The 19,835-nt window shown below is 38.0% G+C and overlaps 4 protein-coding genes across 13 annotated transcripts; all 4 read right to left on the reverse strand.

Moving 5' to 3' along the window:
• Positions 1-5,631: 5,631 nt before the first annotated feature.
• Positions 5,632-9,671, reverse strand: LOC137709476 (Pentatricopeptide repeat (PPR) superfamily protein). 3 transcript variants are annotated; one of them, XM_088688651.1, is made up of 4 exons: positions 6,838-9,671; positions 6,614-6,729; positions 6,391-6,512; positions 5,632-6,268 (listed from the first exon to the last, which is right to left on the reverse strand). In XM_088688651.1, exon 1 carries the CDS (start codon positions 9,486-9,488, stop codon positions 7,032-7,034), a length of 2,457 nt encoding a protein of 818 aa, XP_088544777.1. In that variant the 5' UTR covers positions 9,489-9,671; the 3' UTR covers positions 5,632-6,268; positions 6,391-6,512; positions 6,614-6,729; positions 6,838-7,031. The 3 variants fall into 3 exon arrangements, with proteins under 3 accessions (XP_088544777.1, XP_088544778.1, XP_088544776.1); XM_088688652.1 differs by having other exon boundaries at positions 5,632-6,265; positions 6,614-9,671; XM_088688650.1 differs by having other exon boundaries at positions 6,614-9,671.
• A 738-nt stretch (positions 9,672-10,409) lies between these two features.
• Positions 10,410-14,404, reverse strand: LOC137708389 (pentatricopeptide repeat-containing protein At1g80150, mitochondrial). Of its 7 annotated transcripts, none has more exons than XM_088689882.1 (5): positions 14,135-14,404; positions 12,489-13,965; positions 12,310-12,381; positions 11,041-11,093; positions 10,410-10,816 (listed from the first exon to the last, which is right to left on the reverse strand). In XM_088689882.1, the coding sequence occupies exon 2, from the start codon at positions 13,911-13,913 to the stop codon at positions 12,714-12,716; it is 1,200 nt and encodes a 399-aa protein (XP_088546008.1). In that variant the 5' UTR covers positions 13,914-13,965; positions 14,135-14,404; the 3' UTR covers positions 10,410-10,816; positions 11,041-11,093; positions 12,310-12,381; positions 12,489-12,713. The 7 variants fall into 7 exon arrangements, with proteins under 7 accessions (XP_088546008.1, XP_068303550.1, XP_088546009.1 ...); XM_068447449.2 differs by having other exon boundaries at positions 12,304-12,381; XM_088689883.1 differs by having other exon boundaries at positions 14,101-14,404.
• A 374-nt stretch (positions 14,405-14,778) lies between these two features.
• On the reverse strand, positions 14,779-15,984 carry LOC137708954 (uncharacterized). Its single transcript, XM_068448111.2, has 2 exons — positions 15,889-15,984; positions 14,779-15,327 (listed from the first exon to the last, which is right to left on the reverse strand). Exons 1-2 carry the CDS (start codon positions 15,982-15,984, stop codon positions 14,779-14,781), a joined length of 645 nt encoding a protein of 214 aa, XP_068304212.2.
• LOC137707847 (Peptidase S24/S26A/S26B/S26C family protein) lies at positions 15,735-18,842 on the reverse strand. Of its 2 annotated transcripts, none has more exons than XM_068446775.2 (8): positions 18,657-18,842; positions 18,010-18,122; positions 17,703-17,774; positions 17,327-17,362; positions 16,828-16,873; positions 16,523-16,610; positions 16,131-16,188; positions 15,735-16,035 (listed from the first exon to the last, which is right to left on the reverse strand). In XM_068446775.2, exons 1-8 carry the CDS (start codon positions 18,733-18,735, stop codon positions 15,985-15,987), a joined length of 543 nt encoding a protein of 180 aa, XP_068302876.2. In that variant the 5' UTR covers positions 18,736-18,842; the 3' UTR covers positions 15,735-15,984. The 2 variants fall into 2 exon arrangements, with proteins under 2 accessions (XP_068302876.2, XP_088544750.1); XM_088688624.1 differs by lacking the exon at positions 18,657-18,842 and adding an exon at positions 18,396-18,532.
• Positions 18,843-19,835: the final 993 nt, after the last annotated feature.

The following is a 19,835-nucleotide window of genomic DNA, read 5'->3' on the forward strand; positions in this document are numbered from 1 at the left end:
CAGAGGCATTTAGACCTTGGTCACCTCCTTCAATGGCGTCCATGGCCACCCTTTTCGTCAACATCCAATACCCCTCTCACTCTTTCCCCAAGCCGTCATCTGCCCATTTCGTCCCCGTCTTCAAGCTTTCAACCCATCTCAGGTCCAAGCCCAGAACCCGCCAAAGGCTCCGAATTTCAAACGGGTTGATCGAGTCGAACGGCTAAAAGCTGGTGGAGCTCTTCGTCGAGGAGTTGAAGAAAGGTGAGACGAAGAAAGAGGCGGCGGCGGTTCCCAGGATCAAGCTTTTAAGGATCAACCTCCAATGGGTTCACATGATTAGTGAAGGCTGGTCGAGCCCTCTCCGCGGATTCATGAGAGAATCCGAGTTCCTCCAAACTCTTCATTCCAAACCCAGAAAATAATAGTTTAATAAAATAAAAAGAAAAGAAAATAGTGTAATAAAATAATATTTAATTTGACATACCAAGTGGAGATCAACATTTTGAAAGATGTCAAAATGCCACATAGGCTGTCAAATTCAAATTTTATGTTTAAAATTTGACATCTCATTTGGAGATGCTCTCACTGTCTCACTTATTGGTAAAGAAGAATATCAATAGAACGTAGTTCTAAGTGTTGGAAAATATTAGTATGTAGGTTTATTTTAGTATTTGAGTTTTGCTTGTTAGTTTTGAATTTGGGCCTAGCCCATTCGAGTTAGGGTTTCTTAGTTTTAGTTCTCTATAAAGATAGTTTGTAATTTAGTTTAAGAACTAAGTTAGTCACGATGTAGCTCTTGGAGTTTTGTAGCTGTTTCGGCATTCTTGTTTGTTTAATAATATTCTTGTTAGTCTTGTTCGTCGCGCACTTTGATATTCAACTTGGTATCAGACCAAGTTTGATCCTTCGGGATCAATCTGCTTTGGTTTGGTATCAATTTGTTGGTTGATCTAATTTAGGTTTGTCAAAATTGTTCGGATTTTAATTTGACTTCCGCTTATGTTCGATATGGAACTGAAACGGCGGCTAGTCGTGCTGTAGTCTAGAGATTGAAATCGTGAATTGAGATTTCATTGACCTGCTCTGACATACCCCAACACCGATATCCCCAAATATCAGGGTAGGCACGTGCAGGCTAACACCTGAGGGTGACGAAGCCATTAAAAACATGCATACCGATACAACATGTAATTAGAAAGATATAAACTGATACAGAATCGTGTTCAGAGCATACAACTACTAAGAATAATATGGAAGGATTACTAAGAAAAGATATGAATAATGAAATGATACCTATACTGAGAAAACTCGAGAATAATTAAGCTGAAGTGCCCTGATGCTGGAATCATGTGCCTCAATCCTAACTCCTGAGGGGGCACAAAACTAGAAAAGATGAGTGGACTAGAGTTTATAATAATAATACTAATAATAAGAAAACTGTTTTATTTCTGAACATAATAACCCCCTGTTTTGAAAACATCTATAATACTACATATAGGTTTTAGAAAAATCCTAGCATGCCACGCAAAACCTTTGTAAAACATGTATGTGTAAAACCATGCTCAATAATGCTGAAAACGTCGCCCAAAGGTAAATTCATAAATCACATCAATGAAGTGCTCAACTAGGGTTATCATAGTCGTCCGAAGGCAGTACCTGTCGATCACCTGAAGGTAAAGCTGTATAACATGTCCATCACCCGAAGGTGAAGCTGAATTACCTACCCATCACCCGTAGGTGAAGCTAAAACAAATAGCATAACATCCACACTGACACTAGCCGTGGCTAGTGAAGCTGTCCGACACCGCTTTCAGCCGTGAAGCTGGGGGTATAATATATATATATATATATATATATATAGATATATATATCATAACTCTCTCCTCCATCATCTGTGTCCTATGGCTATAGACATAATACCCGTGGTGTGTGGATGTGCCGTATGATAACCCACTAGATAAGTACTAAAAACATGTCTCAAAAACTCATATTAGATCTCGGAGTTCAAAACCTCATTTCGTAAATCCATAGTAAATCATAATCTTAAATCCCCAAAATAACTTATATTCATATATAAAACATATTTGTAAATCCAAGGAGTTTCATATACGCAATTCTAATAATTCATCATCGTTATTAAATGTAAATTCGCTAAATGATAAGTATTCTGTAAAGCTATTTTAATTAAATCATGAATTCCATATAATCCATAATTATAGAAAATCCAGAAAACATATTATAAAGCAAATTTAATGCATGAAATATGAAATGCATGCTAGGTTAATAATTTGAAAAAATATATAGTTAAGAAGGGGTCCACTCACTAGTTTTCCATTGCCGAAAGTCGCTCGAACTATCGAGAATGTGATCACTTCCTGCCAACGCGCCTAAACACAATTAGGAACCTTTTAGTGAGACTCTACTAAAACATTATAATTTGGGAAAACAGACGACGGATTCAGATTCGGCACGTCGAGGAACCTAAGGAAGGACCTCGGATTTTTTCCCCATGCGCCGCCGCGAGCGGCGGCCAGCCATCCCGACTCGTCGGAAAATCCAACAACTCCAAAATTTCCCAAATTTTACAAGAATGAAGATCTCGATGAGAGGAACAACTTTCACACCTGCGACTAAGGCCAATTTGGCCAGGAAAAAGCCCCAATTTCACTAGAACCCGTCGGAAACCTTAACAAGGGTGTTTCTTGATTCGTTCTCAAATCGACTCTGATGCTCCAAAAAATGATTAGGCATTGTTCCTGAGCTCAAAGGAAGTATATTGGCGGTGGCAATCAAAGGAAATCGTTGCAGGAATGGCAGATTCGCCACCGTGGGTGCCCTCGAAGCCGTGCATTCCATCTTCACGAATTAAGGCCTAATTCTCTCGATTTTAGGTGAAACGTGAAGAAGGGAGGTCGTGGGGTTGATTCTAGGTGGTGGCGATGGTCAATTCGTCGGGAAATCACCATAATCACCACCAGGTTGTGTAGAAACTGTGTTGGGTAGGCGGGGAGGAACCAGGTCAAGGGTGATCCGGTGCTCCTCCTCTCTCTCTTTCCTTTCCCCTCCTTTTTCTCCTCTCTAATTGGTCACTCGCCCTCTCCTTTCTCCCGATTGGTCTTCACCTCTCCCTCCTTTCTCTCCTTTATCTTCTCTTCCATCCGTCCATTTCTCCTTTCCTTCAATTTGGGCCACACACATGACTTTCCAGATTTTGCTCCAAAAATCTAGAGCCTTCCAGAAAATGTTCAAATGACCATTTAGTCCCTAACTTCGTTCATAAATAACTCCCTTGTTATAACTCCGAATTGCGTTCCGTTTACGCGCCACGTGTTTGTAGCGACGAGTACTACCCAAATACGTCAAGAAAACAGATTTTACGTGACACGACAAGACGGTCAACAAAAGTCAACATATTTTCCTCGAAGGGTATTTTTGTAAATTCATATTTTAAAATTATAATAACTATAATTTTTAAGGACGGGTCGTTACACACTCACACTACACGTACCGCACCACCTGTTTCACCTGCCCACGAGCGGTGCTCCCACCTTCATCTGTACCCACTCTTGACCTACACCTTGACTCGTACCGTACCCGCACCAACTCCTACGTGTCGCAATCTGTATGCAGTCCCCTTCTGCAGTTTGTTTGCTGCAATTGGCTTTGCACGAATTGAAGAAAGGCCACAGGAAGAAATAAAAGAAGTTGACAGTGAGAAGTTAGAGTGAAGAAGAAAGAACAAAAAAGAAAATAGAAAAAAAAAAACAGAAACAGAGAAAAAAAAAAAGGAAAAATGGAGCAAAGGAAGAGAAGAAAAAAAGGAAAAAGGAAAAGAAATATTTGGTTTTTTGTTTTGAGAGGCCCACACGGGCAAGAAGGAAAAGTGGTGGACTTTGTTTTAAAGGCCCACACTGTTTGGGTATTTGCTGTTGTTCTTTATTATGATTACTCGAGTGTTTGGATTTGTGACCACTTGAGTGATGTTGTGTACATGATGAATTGGATTTTTTGCTGGTTTGTTCGGAAGTTCACAATTGGCGCTGGGAAAGTTTGCACTAGCATTGGTATTTGTCTTGCACTGGCACTATTATGGGAATCTTGCACTAGCACTAGCATTGGAATCTTGCACTAGCACTGGCATTGGAAACTTGCACTTGCACTGATGGAATTTCATATTGGAATTGGCATCGAAAATTGGCATAATGGAGCTTGCATTCGCATCTGCTTGTTGGCAAACTCATGTTGTTTACCGCCATGAGTTTGACCCGGGGGGGGGGGGGGGGGGGTGTGGTTGGAAAATATTAGTATTTAGGTTTATTTTAGTTTAGTATTTGGGTTTTGCTTGTTAGTTTAGAATTTGGACCTAGCCCATCCTAGTTAGGGTTTCTTAGGTTTAGTTCTCTATAAATATAGTTTGCAATTTAGTTTAAGAAATAAGTTAGTCACGATGTAGCTCTTGGAGTTTTGTAACCATTTCGGCATTCTCGTTTGTTTAATAATATTCTTGTTAGTCATGTTCGTCGCGCACTATGATATTCAACTTGGTATCAGAGCAGGTTTGATCCTTCAGGATCAATCTACTTTGGTTGTTCTAAGTGGAAGACAAATTCTCCTCCCCATGTAGCATCGGTACCACATGAGGCGACATCGTACATTTATCTACAGTTAGACGGTATACCGAAGCAAAGCGGATGGCCCCAGGAATGCATATGTAGAAGTTCAAAATCAGGTTGGGAGTTCCAAATCTTTGCCTGCTTTCAATAGAACAATCCCATGGGATTTTAAGTTTCAGTATTTGATTTGTAATAGTTTTGTTTCGAGGAATGGTTGTGATTGTTATAAATTCTAAAGTTGGTGGATGATACAACCACAACCATCCTTAACATTTCCATGTAACCTATGGTGTGTAATTACATGTAACTTACGACCCCCTTAAGTTTAAATATACACAGCTAATGATCATCCTAAATGCTTGTAACATTTGCCTCTACATTATTTATTATGGTTTTTAGTCTATAAAAGAGCTCTTGATACACGAATAAGATAATATTTGGGAGAAAATTACATTATCTTTCTCTACTCATTTCTCTCTACGAATTTTTGTCATTGAACTTCCCAAAGAAAATGTCATGGTAAGGAGCTCTTTTCAGCAAGTACCTTAGAAATTCAAACAAACTTGACTCACTAGAAAACATCAACGTTTCTGCAATGAAAAGTTTCCTTGCCAAGGTGGTGTGGAATTTTTCCTTGCTTCTAACCTCGTCCGTTGGAGATGCTCTAAAAACACTCAAAAAAAAAAAAAAAAAAAAAAAAAAATCAACCAATTCCAAATGCAGTTCTCAAAGAACATTGTGATCTTTCACCAACTAGAAATATTGGAAGGTCAGGATGTCAGTCGATCCTCCTAAACTGGTAGGTTTACTTACTCTTGCACTGTGGGTGAAACAATATAACCATGGAAGATTCAACAAATGGAGAATTCCGGGACTTCAAGACAATGGTCAGTTTGATTTCAAGTTTGAACCTTGCAGTTATAAATAGAAAACAATGACTCGTACATGCTTTCTAGACAATATCTTTCTTAATGGATTTCATTACTCAAAACAACTCAAAGTACACATCAATAAGACTTTTGGAAAAGAATGTGTATACAGTGAGTAATACAGTACTCTATTTTTACAAACAAAAATCTTTTACATCGAATAACTGACACCAAAAGGCGAATGAGAGATATAATATATTGCAGATGGATCATTTATTTACAAAACAAAAGGAAGAGACATGCAAACCCATATATATATATATATATATATATATATATATATATTATATGCATATCAAGTTACCTAACACCATCTCTCATGCGTAGTAGTCCCCGTGTGTGGGCAGATCTGGACTGTATAAGTGAATAGCCCTGTTCGCTAACTTGATTAAATTGTAAGTGAAGGAAGGTGTTTGGAGTCTTCGGACCACAACCTCCTGGAACCAAAGCTCCTAGATGTCCGAGGACAGTTCAAGATGTCAGAGCTCTCATCAGCAGTTGTTTATGAGATTGCCTACATAGTTAAATTAACAAATGGAGCATCTGGATGGGAACTCCCTGTTACACTCAAAATCAAACTCCCAGGGCATGGCAGAACAGAAAAGAGGCGCCAATAAAGTCTACTCGAGAAGCCAAGTGGAGTGTGGATAAAGCTTATTGGTGGCAGTTTTCAGTCCATGGCAGGAGAAACTGGAGAAGTGATCTTTGATCTTTATAATCGTGACACGCCCTAGAAATGGCCTACTGTTTAATCACAAATGAAAGCTTTAGCTAAAATTCCTAAATCCTAAGCATTATAATAATTTACATGTTGCAATTTGTTTGAGTGCATTTTGCTTATCTGGAAAAGGATGCAGTAAACATACCCACAAAAGGTCAGAATTATTCTGGTCATGCTACGTGAAGCTGATGAAGATCTTAACCAATGTAACCACTGCCTTCACGGGTTCACCACCCTGCAGTATAATTGACAATAACTCTTCCTTGGCTGCCAACCAACAAAGAGGAGCATACTACTGTTAACACTATAACACTACGATACATTACTTTTCTAAAACAAGATAGAAAAGAAAGAATTTCCTTGAATACCTCAGACTCAAAATTCACATTTGCTCCAGTATCCTGCTAACATGTATGATTGATGTCGTTCAACTTAATTACATCTGATCTGCAGGTATATGAGTATTTACTAGAGAGGAACCAAACTGCGTAAACAAACACCTTAAGGTGAGATTAATCTATGATAAGAAAACAAAACAAAAAAGCAACCTACAGATTAAATCCTGCATGTTCGATCTGTTAAGAGCACCTACCAAAAGATTTGTACATGGACGCACAGAAACTCATTTAGATCCCCGAGAACCAATTTGTAATGAAGTTATGATTGACTTATCAAGTCACCGGATGGAAAATTGACTTCACGTTGTAGTGCAAGCCTACGTCTACTAACTGACAACTCGCTTGCGAAGAAAACAAAGATGATGTCCTTCCCTATCTTTTTACGTCTTTAAAGATCCACTTGTTGGTCTCGAGACATAAGGTCGTTGACCAATGACTGCAAAATATGTGTAGCTTCAGATGCTCTCCCTTGATGTAAGTAATCATCTATTATACGTGAGAATTTGACAGCAGTTTGGAATTCCTGATCCTTCAAGTTAAAAGGGATGATACTCTTCCATTCCTTGGATCTTCCTTCCAAGCAAATACCATGCAGCAGACCAGCAAAGGAAAAAGAATCTAGAAGGATGCCATTATTAACATACTTTTCACACAGCTGTAATGCAGTTTTAACCATCCCATGATGGCAAAGGCAAATGATAATGGAATTATAAACAGCAGCCTTTTGAAACCATCCATCTGATATCATCCTTCTGAAAACCCCCAGAAAAATAGATTTTTCATTTTGTTGGGACTCGTTAACTTCCTTTGGAATCGCACCAGGTTCATTGTTTGTGAACCCATTTACCAGATAATGGAAGGTGACGTCATTAGGAATGCACTTGTTCTTCAGCATTAGTTCAAAAAAGGAGGCGGCATTTACAAGGTTACCTTCCTTGCAAAATGTTCCAATAAGTATGCTATATGTGACTACATTTGGCTCCAAGCCAATGGATTTCATCTCTTTGAAAGTTTTTACAGCTCTGCAAGAATCTCCCTTGTGGCAAAACCCATAGATCAAGGAGGTGTATGTGACCACATTTGGCTTGCATCCCTGTTTGACCATCAGTTCAAAGAAACTTAGAGCAGCATCCAAGTTATGCTGCTTGACATACCCATCAATAATTGTAGAATACGTGAATCCATCAGGACGATGATGCACTTTCCGCATTTTCTCAAAGCAAGAAAGTGCATCCGTCATCATTCCAAATTTGCAGAAACCCTTAATCATAGCATTGTACCCCACAACACCGGGGTTTAGACCCTTTTCAATAGTTAACCCAAATATTTTTTTTGCTTCCTCAAGGTCACCAATTCTGATTAGCCCGTCCACCAGAGTGGCATAAACATATGCATCTGGTGGTACATTTTGGTCAAGCATCTGACCAAGCAGCAACTTGGCAGTAGGAAGCCTCCCCTTCTTACAAAGGCCACTCATCAAAACATTGTAAATGTGAGCATCAGGGACTACTCCACTTTCCATCATTCTGTCCCGAACTGTCATTGCAACATCGACTTCCTCAGAAACAACAAGTCCATGGATGAGAGCTCCATAAGAAACCAGATCAGGTTTGTATCCCCTTTCTGAAATCTTAGTAAACAAATCCAAGGCCCTTCTGTGCTCCTGTTGTCTGAAATAAGCATGAAAAAGAGGAGTATAACTAAACTTATTTGGCACCAATCCTCTCTCCATCGCGTGGTTTATAAACTGTTCAGCTTCCTTAACCTTCCCATCCTTGCATGAATTATGAATCAAAATATTGTAGGTTGTAATATCTGGCTCACAACCACTCTCAATCATCTGCTTTACTGCCTCCACTCCTTTAACCAAGCTACCATGCTTACATCTAGCATCGACAATATTATTACGTACTTGAACATTAATATGCAAGCCTCTCTCCTTCATTTCCATGAAAAGCCGATCAATCGCTTTAAACTTTCCTTCTTTGCAATACCCATTTATCATAGCTCCATAAGTTTCCAGAGTGGGCAAAAACCCCTTCGATTTCAACTCTTTAAAAATCACATTAGCACTTTCAACATCACCTTTTTTGCAATATCCATCAATAAGCGTATTGTAAAAAACAACATTTGGAACACAACTCTTTCCCCACCTATCCGCAATTAATTTTCTACCTTCCTCAACCTTCCCTTCCTTACACAACCCCTTCACCATTATACAAGTACTATAGTTATCCATACACAAATGCTCACCGCCACCTCTCTCAGCCATTTCGTCATACACCCGGCGTGCAACGTCAACTCTCCTATTTTTCACAAGAACATATAACAACGAATTACACGCGAAAACACTCGGAACTACACCATACACCTTAACCACAATATCATACAAGTCAAGAGCTTTACCAACCATCCCAGAATCCGCATAAGCTCGAATTACAAAGCTCAACGCATCATGGGTCGGCTTTACTTCTTCCAATTTCACCTTATCCATCACCAAATCGATCTCCGAAAGCATCCGAAACCTCGCCAGAAGCTTCAAAAGCGAAGAATACGCAGACCCATCTGGAGAGCAGCAGTAGGGTCGCTTGAATGCCCAGTCAAAGAACTTCAAACCCAAATCTACATCGTGCACTCGGTCCAAAACGAAATGGGCAACGTCGGAAACAAGCGTTTCGGTTTCGGAGAATTGGGTTTGGAGAGATTGCTCCCAATGATGTTGGGTTCTGAGGATTTGGATGGTGTCATTGACTAGTCTCTTGACGTGGGGAGGTGGTGGAGAAGAAGAAGAAGTGGGCTTTCGGTTGTGAAAGGGTTTGATGCGAGAGAGAAGGGTTTTAGACATGTGAGAGTGAAGAGGTTTTGGATTTCTTGAGGCTTTCTGTGAGTGAGTTTTCAGAGGTTTGAAGGTGACGCTGCTCTTGGATTGGAATTACAGTCGCTGCACCCTTTCGCTTCAACAAAAAGGCGCTAAACTTAATTTTCATTTCAAATACTAATGCTCCTGATATCAAAAGTCTCCACGACACTCCGGACACGGGACTTCGACGGAATGAATTCATAATTTTATTAACGTTTCTATTTAATAATATAATGTCACGTAAATTTTTTATTTTTTTTATTTTTAATAATATTGTATTATTAGATTAACATGCCACATTGAATTCGTTTTATATAAATTGTTCTCAACACAACATCTCACGTGGCATGGTTGAATACCTAATATTGAGTCATCGACAAGCATATCAACTATCCACACTTGCATAGCCGTTGAAAATAATCTATGTGAAGAGTGTGTACTAGCAGCCTATTGAATGGTTGGACAAAACATATGTTCAGGCTCGTCTAACCGAGAATGCATCTTATTGGCAAACCTTAACTTCCGAATTTTTTGTCCAAGTATTGTCTAAGTTAAAAAAATGACATGTGTTTATACAACTCGTGCTATGTTTTAACTGGACAATCCCTTCCATGCAGCTTGCAGTGTGGCGTGGAAGTCCACACCCAATCGGTTTCTAACAACTAAAAAACACCACTAACTACATTTAGCATAAGGACTGATTCTTCGGGCAGTTCTGAGTGCTTCAAGAACTTCAGTATGCTTTTCTAAAAAGCACTTGGTTTTTTAATAAAAACTTCAACATTTTTTTTAACATACGATATTATTTAAATTAAGAATATTAAAGTGGATTAAGTCTCATAATGGACTAGCCATAATAATTTGGTTCGAATTTGCATTTGCAAGAATCGAACCTAAAACTCTATCTTACAAGTGAAGATAAATACTACTAGACCATAGTGCTTATGAGTTATGAAATTCCAAACAAGCCTACATTCTCAAAGAATTTATTCCCCAAACCAAACAGACGGAGATATAAATGGAAAATTTTGGATAGGCAGAACACTTGTTCAGAATTCAGTGTGATAACTTAAGAGCAATCAAACAATCTTCTCATCTTCTCTGACACTCAAATTCCAAGAGCTGAAAAGAGATCTACGATTTCATGCCAAGCATACAAGCGTAATAACTTCGGAAGGACAAGATCCAGCTCATGATGCAGCAACTCCTCATCCTCTTCAGACTTTCAACTTCTATTTCTTTTCCCCGGAATGCACCAAATCAAGTGTTATGAATCGACGCCCTGCCTGCTGCGCTCTGCTCCCCATTGTTGCCTACGGCCAAGATTTTAATCAGATACATAATCCACTCTACCCAGAATATGAAAAACTCATCTACCAATCATTTCGCTAACTGTTACACATTTAACACCAATTCTCAATCAAATGATCCACTCGATCATAGACGCACACAACAAACGAAAGCACATGTACACGTACACTCACCACCAAATCAAAAACAAAAATGAAAACCTGTACATTAGATTTATTAACCTTACCCAAAGAAACTGTTCAGCACCTCGAGAGGCAGGGTGGCAGATGATTGGATTTTCTGTACAATAAAATCATATCAAATAAATAATTTGATTATATTTTCGGAGAGAATAAAATGAAAGTAACAAATCGGAATTCATGTACAAGAAAAGTCTAGCCAACTAGCCATGTGAGTTATTTCCTATCGACTCCTTTTTATAAAAAGATCTTGACGCTTTCATGTCCAGCTAATCCACATTATACAATGTGCACCATAGTAAAAAGCTTTCTCAACACAAAGTTTGGAATTTCAATCGATCTTTAAATGTTCTGAGGTGATGTCTAGGTGCCAGATCCGAACATGGAAATGAACTTCTACAGCAGGGGGAGGGAAGAGAAAAAGGTTTTCCTTCACATTTGTGTTAATTTTTTAAAGGGATTAGAGAAATATACACACTACGAACAGGGCTTAGAGAAATATCTGTGTAACAAACACGTTGTACTCAAGTTAAGGCAAACACTACCAGTCCAAGAAATAGGAAATACGAAAAGGTAAATACTAGCTGTAAGGCGAACTCACACCGTATGAAAATCATGCATCAACGTGCTAAGGAGGATACGCAGATATATATCAAGTAAACATACACAACAATAAAATCAGCATGCAGACAAGTGGGTAAGCAACATTTGAGCCAGCATTTTTTCATTAGTGTGTGAATAGCATATCCTCTTATCTATCTTCCAAATTTAGGGTATTCTCAAGCCACTCCCCGGCCACATCAGATAAATTTTCGTTTTACCTTCCATCCATTCAGCATGTACTATGTTAAGTCATCAAAAGATCTTTTTTCTTATGCATTCTGCAGTGTAATATAAAACCTATACATGTTTCTAATCTTGTGGTTCATTAAGAGCTTGAGAAAATGGTCGAGAAAACATGGCAAGTTTGGGACATAAGAACAACACTCACAATTTCCCAGAGGTTAGTGGTTCAAAACCACCAAAGCTTCAAGTTAAGATCAACTAATGGTTGTGCACCTAAACAACAACAACAAAGCCTCATCAACTAAGTGGGGTCGGCTATCTAAATCCTAGAACGCCACTGCGCTCGGTTTGTAATGGTTGAGCACCTAACTAAATAAATTATCCAATGGCAAATCTTATATCCTTATGTGTTACTCCGAAGCTGCATAAGTTATAGGCCTTAATATAATCAACAGCCTCTGATAATATATGTAAAATTAATTATTAAAATACTTGTTTCATCAAAATTAAATATTTTAAATTACCCATACAAGAATTCTATGACATCTAATGGGGATGACTTTGGCATTATTCCCTGACCATTCTGTTCTTCACCACCAAATCTGAAAGCATTGAACAAACAATCAAAATCATAGACGCTAATTACCCAACAGTATGCAAAAAGGGCTAACTACAGCATTAGAGGAGAGCCATTGCATAATGAACTTACAACAATTTTGGGTGACAGCTGTCCATTCAAAGCTCCATTCAACTGAGGTGGTAATACAAATTATTGAACATTGAAGAACCAGGATGTCACTTTCATATGACTAAAAAAATCATGTCAATTGCTCTGCAGTTTCACAACTGAATAGGTGAAAAGAATACTAGCTCTTGTTGAGCTGTCCAGTTATGTAATCAACCACTTTTCAGTTTTCCCGTCCACCATCTTATTTCAACTCTTGGTCAGTATGGTTTGCAAAGCACCCAATTGTTTTGAAGAAAATGGAGGCGCCCTTTTTCGAACCAACACCATGATTGCCTTAGCCTTACCAAGCTGGTTTGCCTTCTTTAGGCCTTCAAGCAATGTATGAATGGTATCCACATTCGGAAACCAATTCTTTTGCATGCAATCTTTACACATAGTATATGCCAACTCAAAATCTCCTCCTTTACAAAGATAATGAATCATGGTCTGATAAATTTTGACATTGGGCTTGTATCCCTTTCCATGTAGAGCAGAATACACCCTTTTGGCCATTTCAAGATACCCCGCCTGACAAAAACCTTTGATGACCAAATTATAGGTAACCTCATCGGGTGTTATCTCAATATTCTGCATCAAACCCATCAATCTATTCGCTTCCCAGGCTCGTCTCCTATATACCAGATACTGGATTCTAACATTGAAAGTCGCAAGATTAGGCAAACAGCCCTTCAATATCATAAGATTCCACAAACCATTACCAATTTCCCACCGGTTGTCCTTATAAAATGCTGACATCAGTGTTGTGTATGTAATGACGTCTGGTTTTATCCCCAACTTCTCCATCTGTACCATTATCTGATATGCTTTAACCAAAATACCCATTTCGCAAAAAGCCTTTATGACAATATTGACCGAATATGTATCCAGTTCAATGTCAAACTTCTCCGGAATCTCACTCAAAAATGCCTCTATGGCTCCTAAATCACGGGTTTGAGTCAGAACCTTGAGTGCAGTGTTGAAAGATTTAACAGTCCTAGAACAACCATATAAATGCATATCACAAAAAGTATCAATAGCATGCTTAGTCATCCCAGCCTTACCATACAATGTTATAATCCTCATTATAAACCCTTCTCGCCGACCTTGGGGAAGGCTCTTCTGATGCTCAAGCAAATGTTCAATGTAATCAAACCGGTGAGCTCCAGCAAGCCGAGACACCATGTCTTCAAATGCAAACCGGTTCTCAATGACAAGCCTATTGTGCGCGTTGGCCTTAAACAAATGAAACAGCTTTTCCGGGTCTCTCTCAGCTTTAAGCTTAACCAGGGCAGGCTCTTCCAACGGTTTCGTATTCAAAACGCGATTGGAGGCAGCTGCAGGGCAATCATTCGAGGTTATGGCAATGGCGGCATTACAGAATCTGCGACTTGTTCGCAGAGAGAGCATGTTTCAGGAGTTTCCCAATATTAATGCACATCCATCCATCAACATCGGCATTCTACACAAACCATTACGAATAAATATCGAAAACCCACTTCAAAATTTGAGGAACCCAGAAATACAAACGCCCAAAAGAACCAGAAATCACAGACTTTATCATATATTGTTCAAATTTTCAGAAACTGGAACATACCCATTTGCTGAAATTGAAGGGTTTAGGCACCCACCTGAAAGGAGCTTCAATGCCCGCGTGCAAAAGCAAAAACCCAGAAATGCAAACACCATCAATGAATCGTATATCCTCTGTAACCAATTTAAATTACCAGAAGGTTAGAGAGTGAGAGAGGGAGGAGGTTTTAGCATTGGGGATCTGAGGGGGACGTTATTTGGTTAAGTGATTAGAGTTGGCTGGGATTCTCTGTCGGGGTGGGGGTTTTGGCCTTACTGGGGGTTTAGGTTTTCTATAGGTTGGGTTTGTGTTGTGCTTGTGGACTGTGATGGTACAGCGTGCGGCTCCATGGTAAGGGAGCGTGGACTGCTCAAGTACACATTTTTGGTGATTGGTTGCTAGGACAGCTAAATTAAAATTATTAATGGGAACAAAGAAAAATGAGAAAAATTAGAAAAATAATTTCCCTATATCAGACATCGTGACAAGAATTGCAAAGACTCAATATGTCTAATGGTTAGAATCTTTCTTTTTAACCTACTGCGTTTCGAATTCAAACTCTCTTCCCTAGTTTTTAGTGTTGATTAATGTGGAATCACGTTTGTATTCAAAGAAATATTATGACATGAATCCTTCAAAAATATAAATTGTTCATTGTTTTTTTCCGTGAAAGACGATATGTATTTCATAATGCCCATGGGGCTAATTAGTACAAGGTAGAGAAATGTCCTCCATAAGAAGATCATTTATAATGACAGGAGGTTCGTCAAACCAAGTACAATTTCCTCCCCCATAGAGGGCAAAACAAGCCAATTTATGGGCTACTGAGTTAGCTTGACGGCAGACATGGGCAACCAAAGCTTCAGTGACCATAGACAGTAAGACTTTGATGTCCTCGATGATAGGTCCAATGAGAGACAAATTCACCGAAGGCTCCTTCATTGCCGATATGATCTGAAACGCATCACTCTCGATAATAATCTTGTTCAAGTCCCTTTCAACCACCATTTCAAGACTCACTCTCATGGCCAAAGCTTCCACCTGGATGCGTGAGAACACGTCTATGAACACGTAGGTAGCCGCACCCATAAAAGATCCTTCATCATTCCTGATGATAACTCCTACACCTCCTACGTAATTCTCCTTCTCCCATGCTCCGTCGACATTTAGCTTCAGTCTACCCGACGGTGGGCAAGACCAACGCGGAGAACCAGCATGAACAACCTGTTGGGACGGAGAATTGTTCACCTCCTATGAATCCTTCAAAAATATAAATTGTTCATAGATAGGAAGAATGTTGTTGGTAAAAGCATTGTCCATCCATCTTATTGATCACTCATTGATCTCGATTTCCCGATGACTTGTTCATCCATTATTTCGTATCCTCGTTGCATAAACAAAACATCATGTGAGGAGATCAATGATAGAAATAACACATGGACGTGTAGATGAAACAAAAGTGTGCGAAAATCCACTTTCAAAATAAAATATTTAATGAGATTGGTGGTACCTATTTTAGGTAGGAGGGCAACTGGATACTTGATACTCAAGTACATGTTATAAAATACGTTCAATGTGGCATTCAAAAATTGGAACACCGTGATGTGATATTACAAATTCATGTGTTATAACTTAAACGGATGGTGGACTTATAAACATTGTGGATCAGTAACATCACTTGATGGTGCTAAAATGTTACCGAAAAATTACTTGAAGCCAAATTTTAGTTGAGGAAAGAAGAAACTTCAAATGGAAGTTAATAACATTAACCAACTATTCTGCTGTAATATATCATGTAAAGGTGTCTTGTACAGTTAAGAACTTTAGCAGATTCGAGGGGAGGATCAGAGCTTCTGGCCGCGACGAACGGTTCATTTGAAGATCGACCACCCCGGGAGTTTGATTCATTTAGTCCTTTGATGTTATAACAAGCAACCCCAACGCGCCAATTAGAATATACTGAACAAAAGAAACAGAAGGGATTAATTGGTGATTTGAATAAAATCATTTGTTTCTGCATGTTTAATAAGACCATTTTCGGAGGAGAAACAAACCTTAATAATAGGCTTTTCAGTCATGATAATTGTCACCCACCCGACATAAGGTAAAAACCTGAAAATGATAACGGATTGAGCAAAAGTGCGATAACAACATGAAAATGATAATCACTTGACTTCTATTTTCTTTTTAAGAAGACGAGGGAAAAAAAGGGTAAGAATAAAGACGATAGAATTAGTCAATTAGGTATGGCTTAATTCGTTTCGCTAATCACTTTGGGTGGCTTCATTATGAATACAGTGAACGAAGCAATTAAGCTTCAAGACTATCACTTCAAATACTGATCCAGCAACAAAATATGATAGTTTACCCATGTTCCATAGAACAGAGGCAATAACTCTTTTTGTTAATGGGAAACAAAAAAATGAGGCAATGGTAGAGTTCTTACCCTACAGCTCTGCCCATGATATGATGCCGTTGTAGCCACAGCTGACCGTTAGCATAAAGAAGCCTGTCATCCCCATAATTGTTATCTCCTGAGGAAACAACAGATAGAGAGGGGGTGAACATTTGAGTGAAAAAGGCAAGTAGCAAAACATAAATCGGACAGCATGTTTGAAACAGCAGAAGTACTGAGGTAAAAGAAAAAAATATGAATAGTTTGTGATACACTTTAAAGAGTTTTAATTATCAAGACTTTTAAGGATTATATCACACGTAACAAGTATTTACATCTATTCAAGAAATTGGCACCTTTTGTTAGGACATCAACTTCTCCAGTATCTTTTCGTTCATGAACCTGCAAAATCATTGATCAGCAATGTTTACACGACCACAGATGGTTATAATCAACTAATTGTGGGAAAAAGCAAGCGGGGTCAATCTGGGAACCATCTAATATACTAACTCTACATCTGGTCTGCATGTGTGTGTGTGTCCGTGTGTGGACCTGGTTCCTTATTTGGTATGGTCCTTTTGCAGAAATCTCAACTTAACCTAATTAGGTCCAAGGTGTATGCCATGAAAGACTGATACTATGGCTATCATTTAAACATAATGCAGTAAACAAAATGTCCACTCTTTGAGTTAATATTGATGCTTTTGATCGTACAACATGTTTCCTTGAGATATAGAGTAGTATATTTGCTGCCAATTTCATTATTCTATTCACGAAACTCAAAAGTACGACACCTCTTATTTCAAAAGCCAAAAGTCAACATGATTTAGCAATGTCAAAAAGTGTATTATTTACCTTAATGACGCGATGGACAATTGGAATTTCACGGCCCTGGATAAAATAGACACGGGAAAGTAGAGCATATTAGTATTTGCTTCTTGAAAAAGGAGAAAACAATACCATTAAATAGAGACACTCCATTATTTTCTAAGGTTTATTGATAGCACACATGCTTAATCAATATCAAAGAGAAAAGATACAAAAACAAGCACTAAAATATTCATAGTTAAAAGATAGGGATCAAAATTGTTTGAAAGAAGAAAATTCCAAAATTTGTGTAGATAACTGGTTGCTTGCTTACCAAGCCTGATAATAACTAGGCATAAAAAGCTGTAATTACAATAAAACAGAGTGACACCAAGTTAAAACAAAATCAACAAAAGGAACTTACATCAATATTAAAAACAACAATTTCTCCTGCACGAATGGGTTCTTTACTCATGTGCAAGAACAAAATGTCCCCCTGCAAAGCATATGAGTTATTACCATTAGTTAAGCAGCACAAGTAACCTAAGTAACATAGATATAAAATGATAAACCACATTGCTGAAAAGATGAATCCAGGGACAACGAAGAGGAATATCACCGATCGCTTCCTCAAATATGATTACCATAAAATAAGATGAATCCAGATAAACAACAACTGGTGATCAAAATATTATTTGGTACCAAACCATTGAAACATTATACTATCTCACCCTCTTGAAACCAGGTTCCATACTTCCAGACAAAACAACAACAACGGGAGACTCACTGCCAGTAACACACATTAACGCCTTCCATATTATAAGTGCAGATGTGACAATCATACCTGAAACAGAAATCACAAACAAAAAAGAACCATATAAAGTATTTGCCGAAAAGTTATGAAACCACAACTACTGATCATTCTTCCAAAATCCAACTTTGATAACAGAGTGAGACTATCAGATATAAACTACTGAGTCATAAGAACTTGAACACATAAATTAAAAAGAAAATTGAAGAAACAACAATAATTGGCATTAGTTCTAAAACAATTGGCATTAAGTAATCAATAAAACCCACAAATAATTCATTCACAACAGTGATTATTAAGACATACCATTTAATTATGAATAATCTCAGTAAAGTGTCAAGCTTTACTCTCCTAAACCCCAGAAGACAAAACAAATAAGAGGTAAACGTTGGAAACATCGCAATTTGATTGCCACCCACATTTTCTCATCACCCAAACAGATAATAGGAAGTATGAATTCCGAATCATAAGACCCAGAAAGAGAAAACGCTAAAACCAGAGAGAGAGAGAGAGAGAGAGAGAGAGAGAGAGAGAGAGAGAGAGAGAGGGGTTTAAGGGTTGACGAACCGAGACTGACGGCCTGAGTGAGGACCTGCCGAATCTGCAGGGATTTGATGGAGTCTACGCTCTCACCGATCCAACCCATTCCTTCTCTCTCTTTTGCCTTTTACCCCCTTCGCGGTCGTCTTCTCAATTTTGCTTGTCTGAGAGAGCTACTGCAAATAGACCGGGCTAAAGGGGCCGCTTCTTCGTATCCATAAACTTGGAATTTAATAAGCCGTTTCTTTTATATTCTACGAAAGAAATAAATTTAGAATTTTAACAAAAATTAAAATTTATAAATTAATATGTACCAATTCTCTTGTTTGGATTCATAAGCATAGAAATTTAGAATTTCCGCATGAAAAAAAAACTTGGAATTTGGGACCTCCAAATCCCAAGTTCAAATTCCATGTAAATAGGTGTCATTTCTCAATTTCTATGATTGAGAGTTTAAAAATAACAAATTCTGTATTCAATTCCATTGTTCTTTTAGGTTAACCAAACAAGAAAATTTACAAATTCTAGAAAATAAAATCTCGTCATTTCAATTTCCGTCATTTTTAAATTCTTTAGTAATCTTAAATTTCTTCACCCAAACATAACGTAAAAGTTTACCATTTTCTCGTGGGAAGAGAATTTGAAATTTGAAATCTCCAATTTCCAAATTTAAATTTCATGTAATATATGTCATTTCCAATTTCTATAAATGAGAGTTTAAAAATACAAATTTTGTAATCAAATTCTATTATTTTTTTAGATTAAGCAAACAAGAAAATTCACAACTCCTAAAAAATAAAATTTCTTCATTTCAATTTCGTTAATTTTAAAATTCCTTAATAATCTTAAATTTTCTCATCAAAACACAAAGTGTTAATCTTCTTGTTCCTTTTCAATCTTTTTCTCAAGTTATTTTTGTTCTGCACTAAAATAGAAATTTCAATTTTTTTTTTCAAAGATTTGAACCGATAGGGATGCCATATCAGCAAAATGATGTAGCAAAACATGCGAGTACCTTCTACACTCTTTCTAGTTGGGCGGGATGCCATATCACCAATAGGGATGCCATAGCGTTCTTCAATTTATACGAACTAAAGTTTTAAGCGATTTATCATATTAATTTTTTGAAACGAACTTAATTCTTTTATCTATTTTTATACAGATGTCCCCATAGATTGTTCTGATCCCAGCTCCTCGTGTTTGGAA

Source organism: Pyrus communis, chromosome 17, assembly GCF_041283825.1.
Source record: "Pyrus communis isolate YQ-2024b chromosome 17, ASM4128382v1, whole genome shotgun sequence".
NCBI lineage: Eukaryota > Viridiplantae > Streptophyta > Magnoliopsida > Rosales > Rosaceae > Pyrus > Pyrus communis.

What these genes read in the sequence shown, in the direction of transcription:
- LOC137709476 (XM_088688651.1), bottom strand. Translation starts at nt 9,488, where the DNA reads ATGTCTAAAACCCTTCTCTCTCGCATCAAACCCTTTCACAACCGAAAG.
- LOC137708389 (XM_088689885.1), bottom strand. Translation starts at nt 13,913, where the DNA reads ATGCTCTCTCTGCGAACAAGTCGCAGATTCTGTAATGCCGCCATTGCC.
- LOC137707847 (XM_068446775.2), bottom strand. Translation starts at nt 18,735, where the DNA reads ATGGGTTGGATCGGTGAGAGCGTAGACTCCATCAAATCCCTGCAGATT. An exon ending in TTGTTGTTTTTAATATTGAT is followed by an intron (nt 17,363 to 17,702) that starts GTAAGTTCCTTT and finishes TATTTTATCCAG; the next exon opens with GGCCGTGAAATTCCAATTGT. An exon ending in TTGTCCATCGCGTCATTAAG is followed by an intron (nt 16,874 to 17,326) that starts GTAAATAATACA and finishes ATGATTTTGCAG; the next exon opens with GTTCATGAACGAAAAGATAC.
- LOC137708954 (XM_068448111.2), bottom strand. Translation starts at nt 15,984, where the DNA reads ATGAATCAAACTCCCGGGGTGGTCGATCTTCAAATGAACCGTTCGTCG. An exon ending in ATCTGCTAAAGTTCTTAACT is followed by an intron (nt 15,328 to 15,888) that starts GTACAAGACACC and finishes AAGGATTCATAG; the next exon opens with GAGGTGAACAATTCTCCGTC.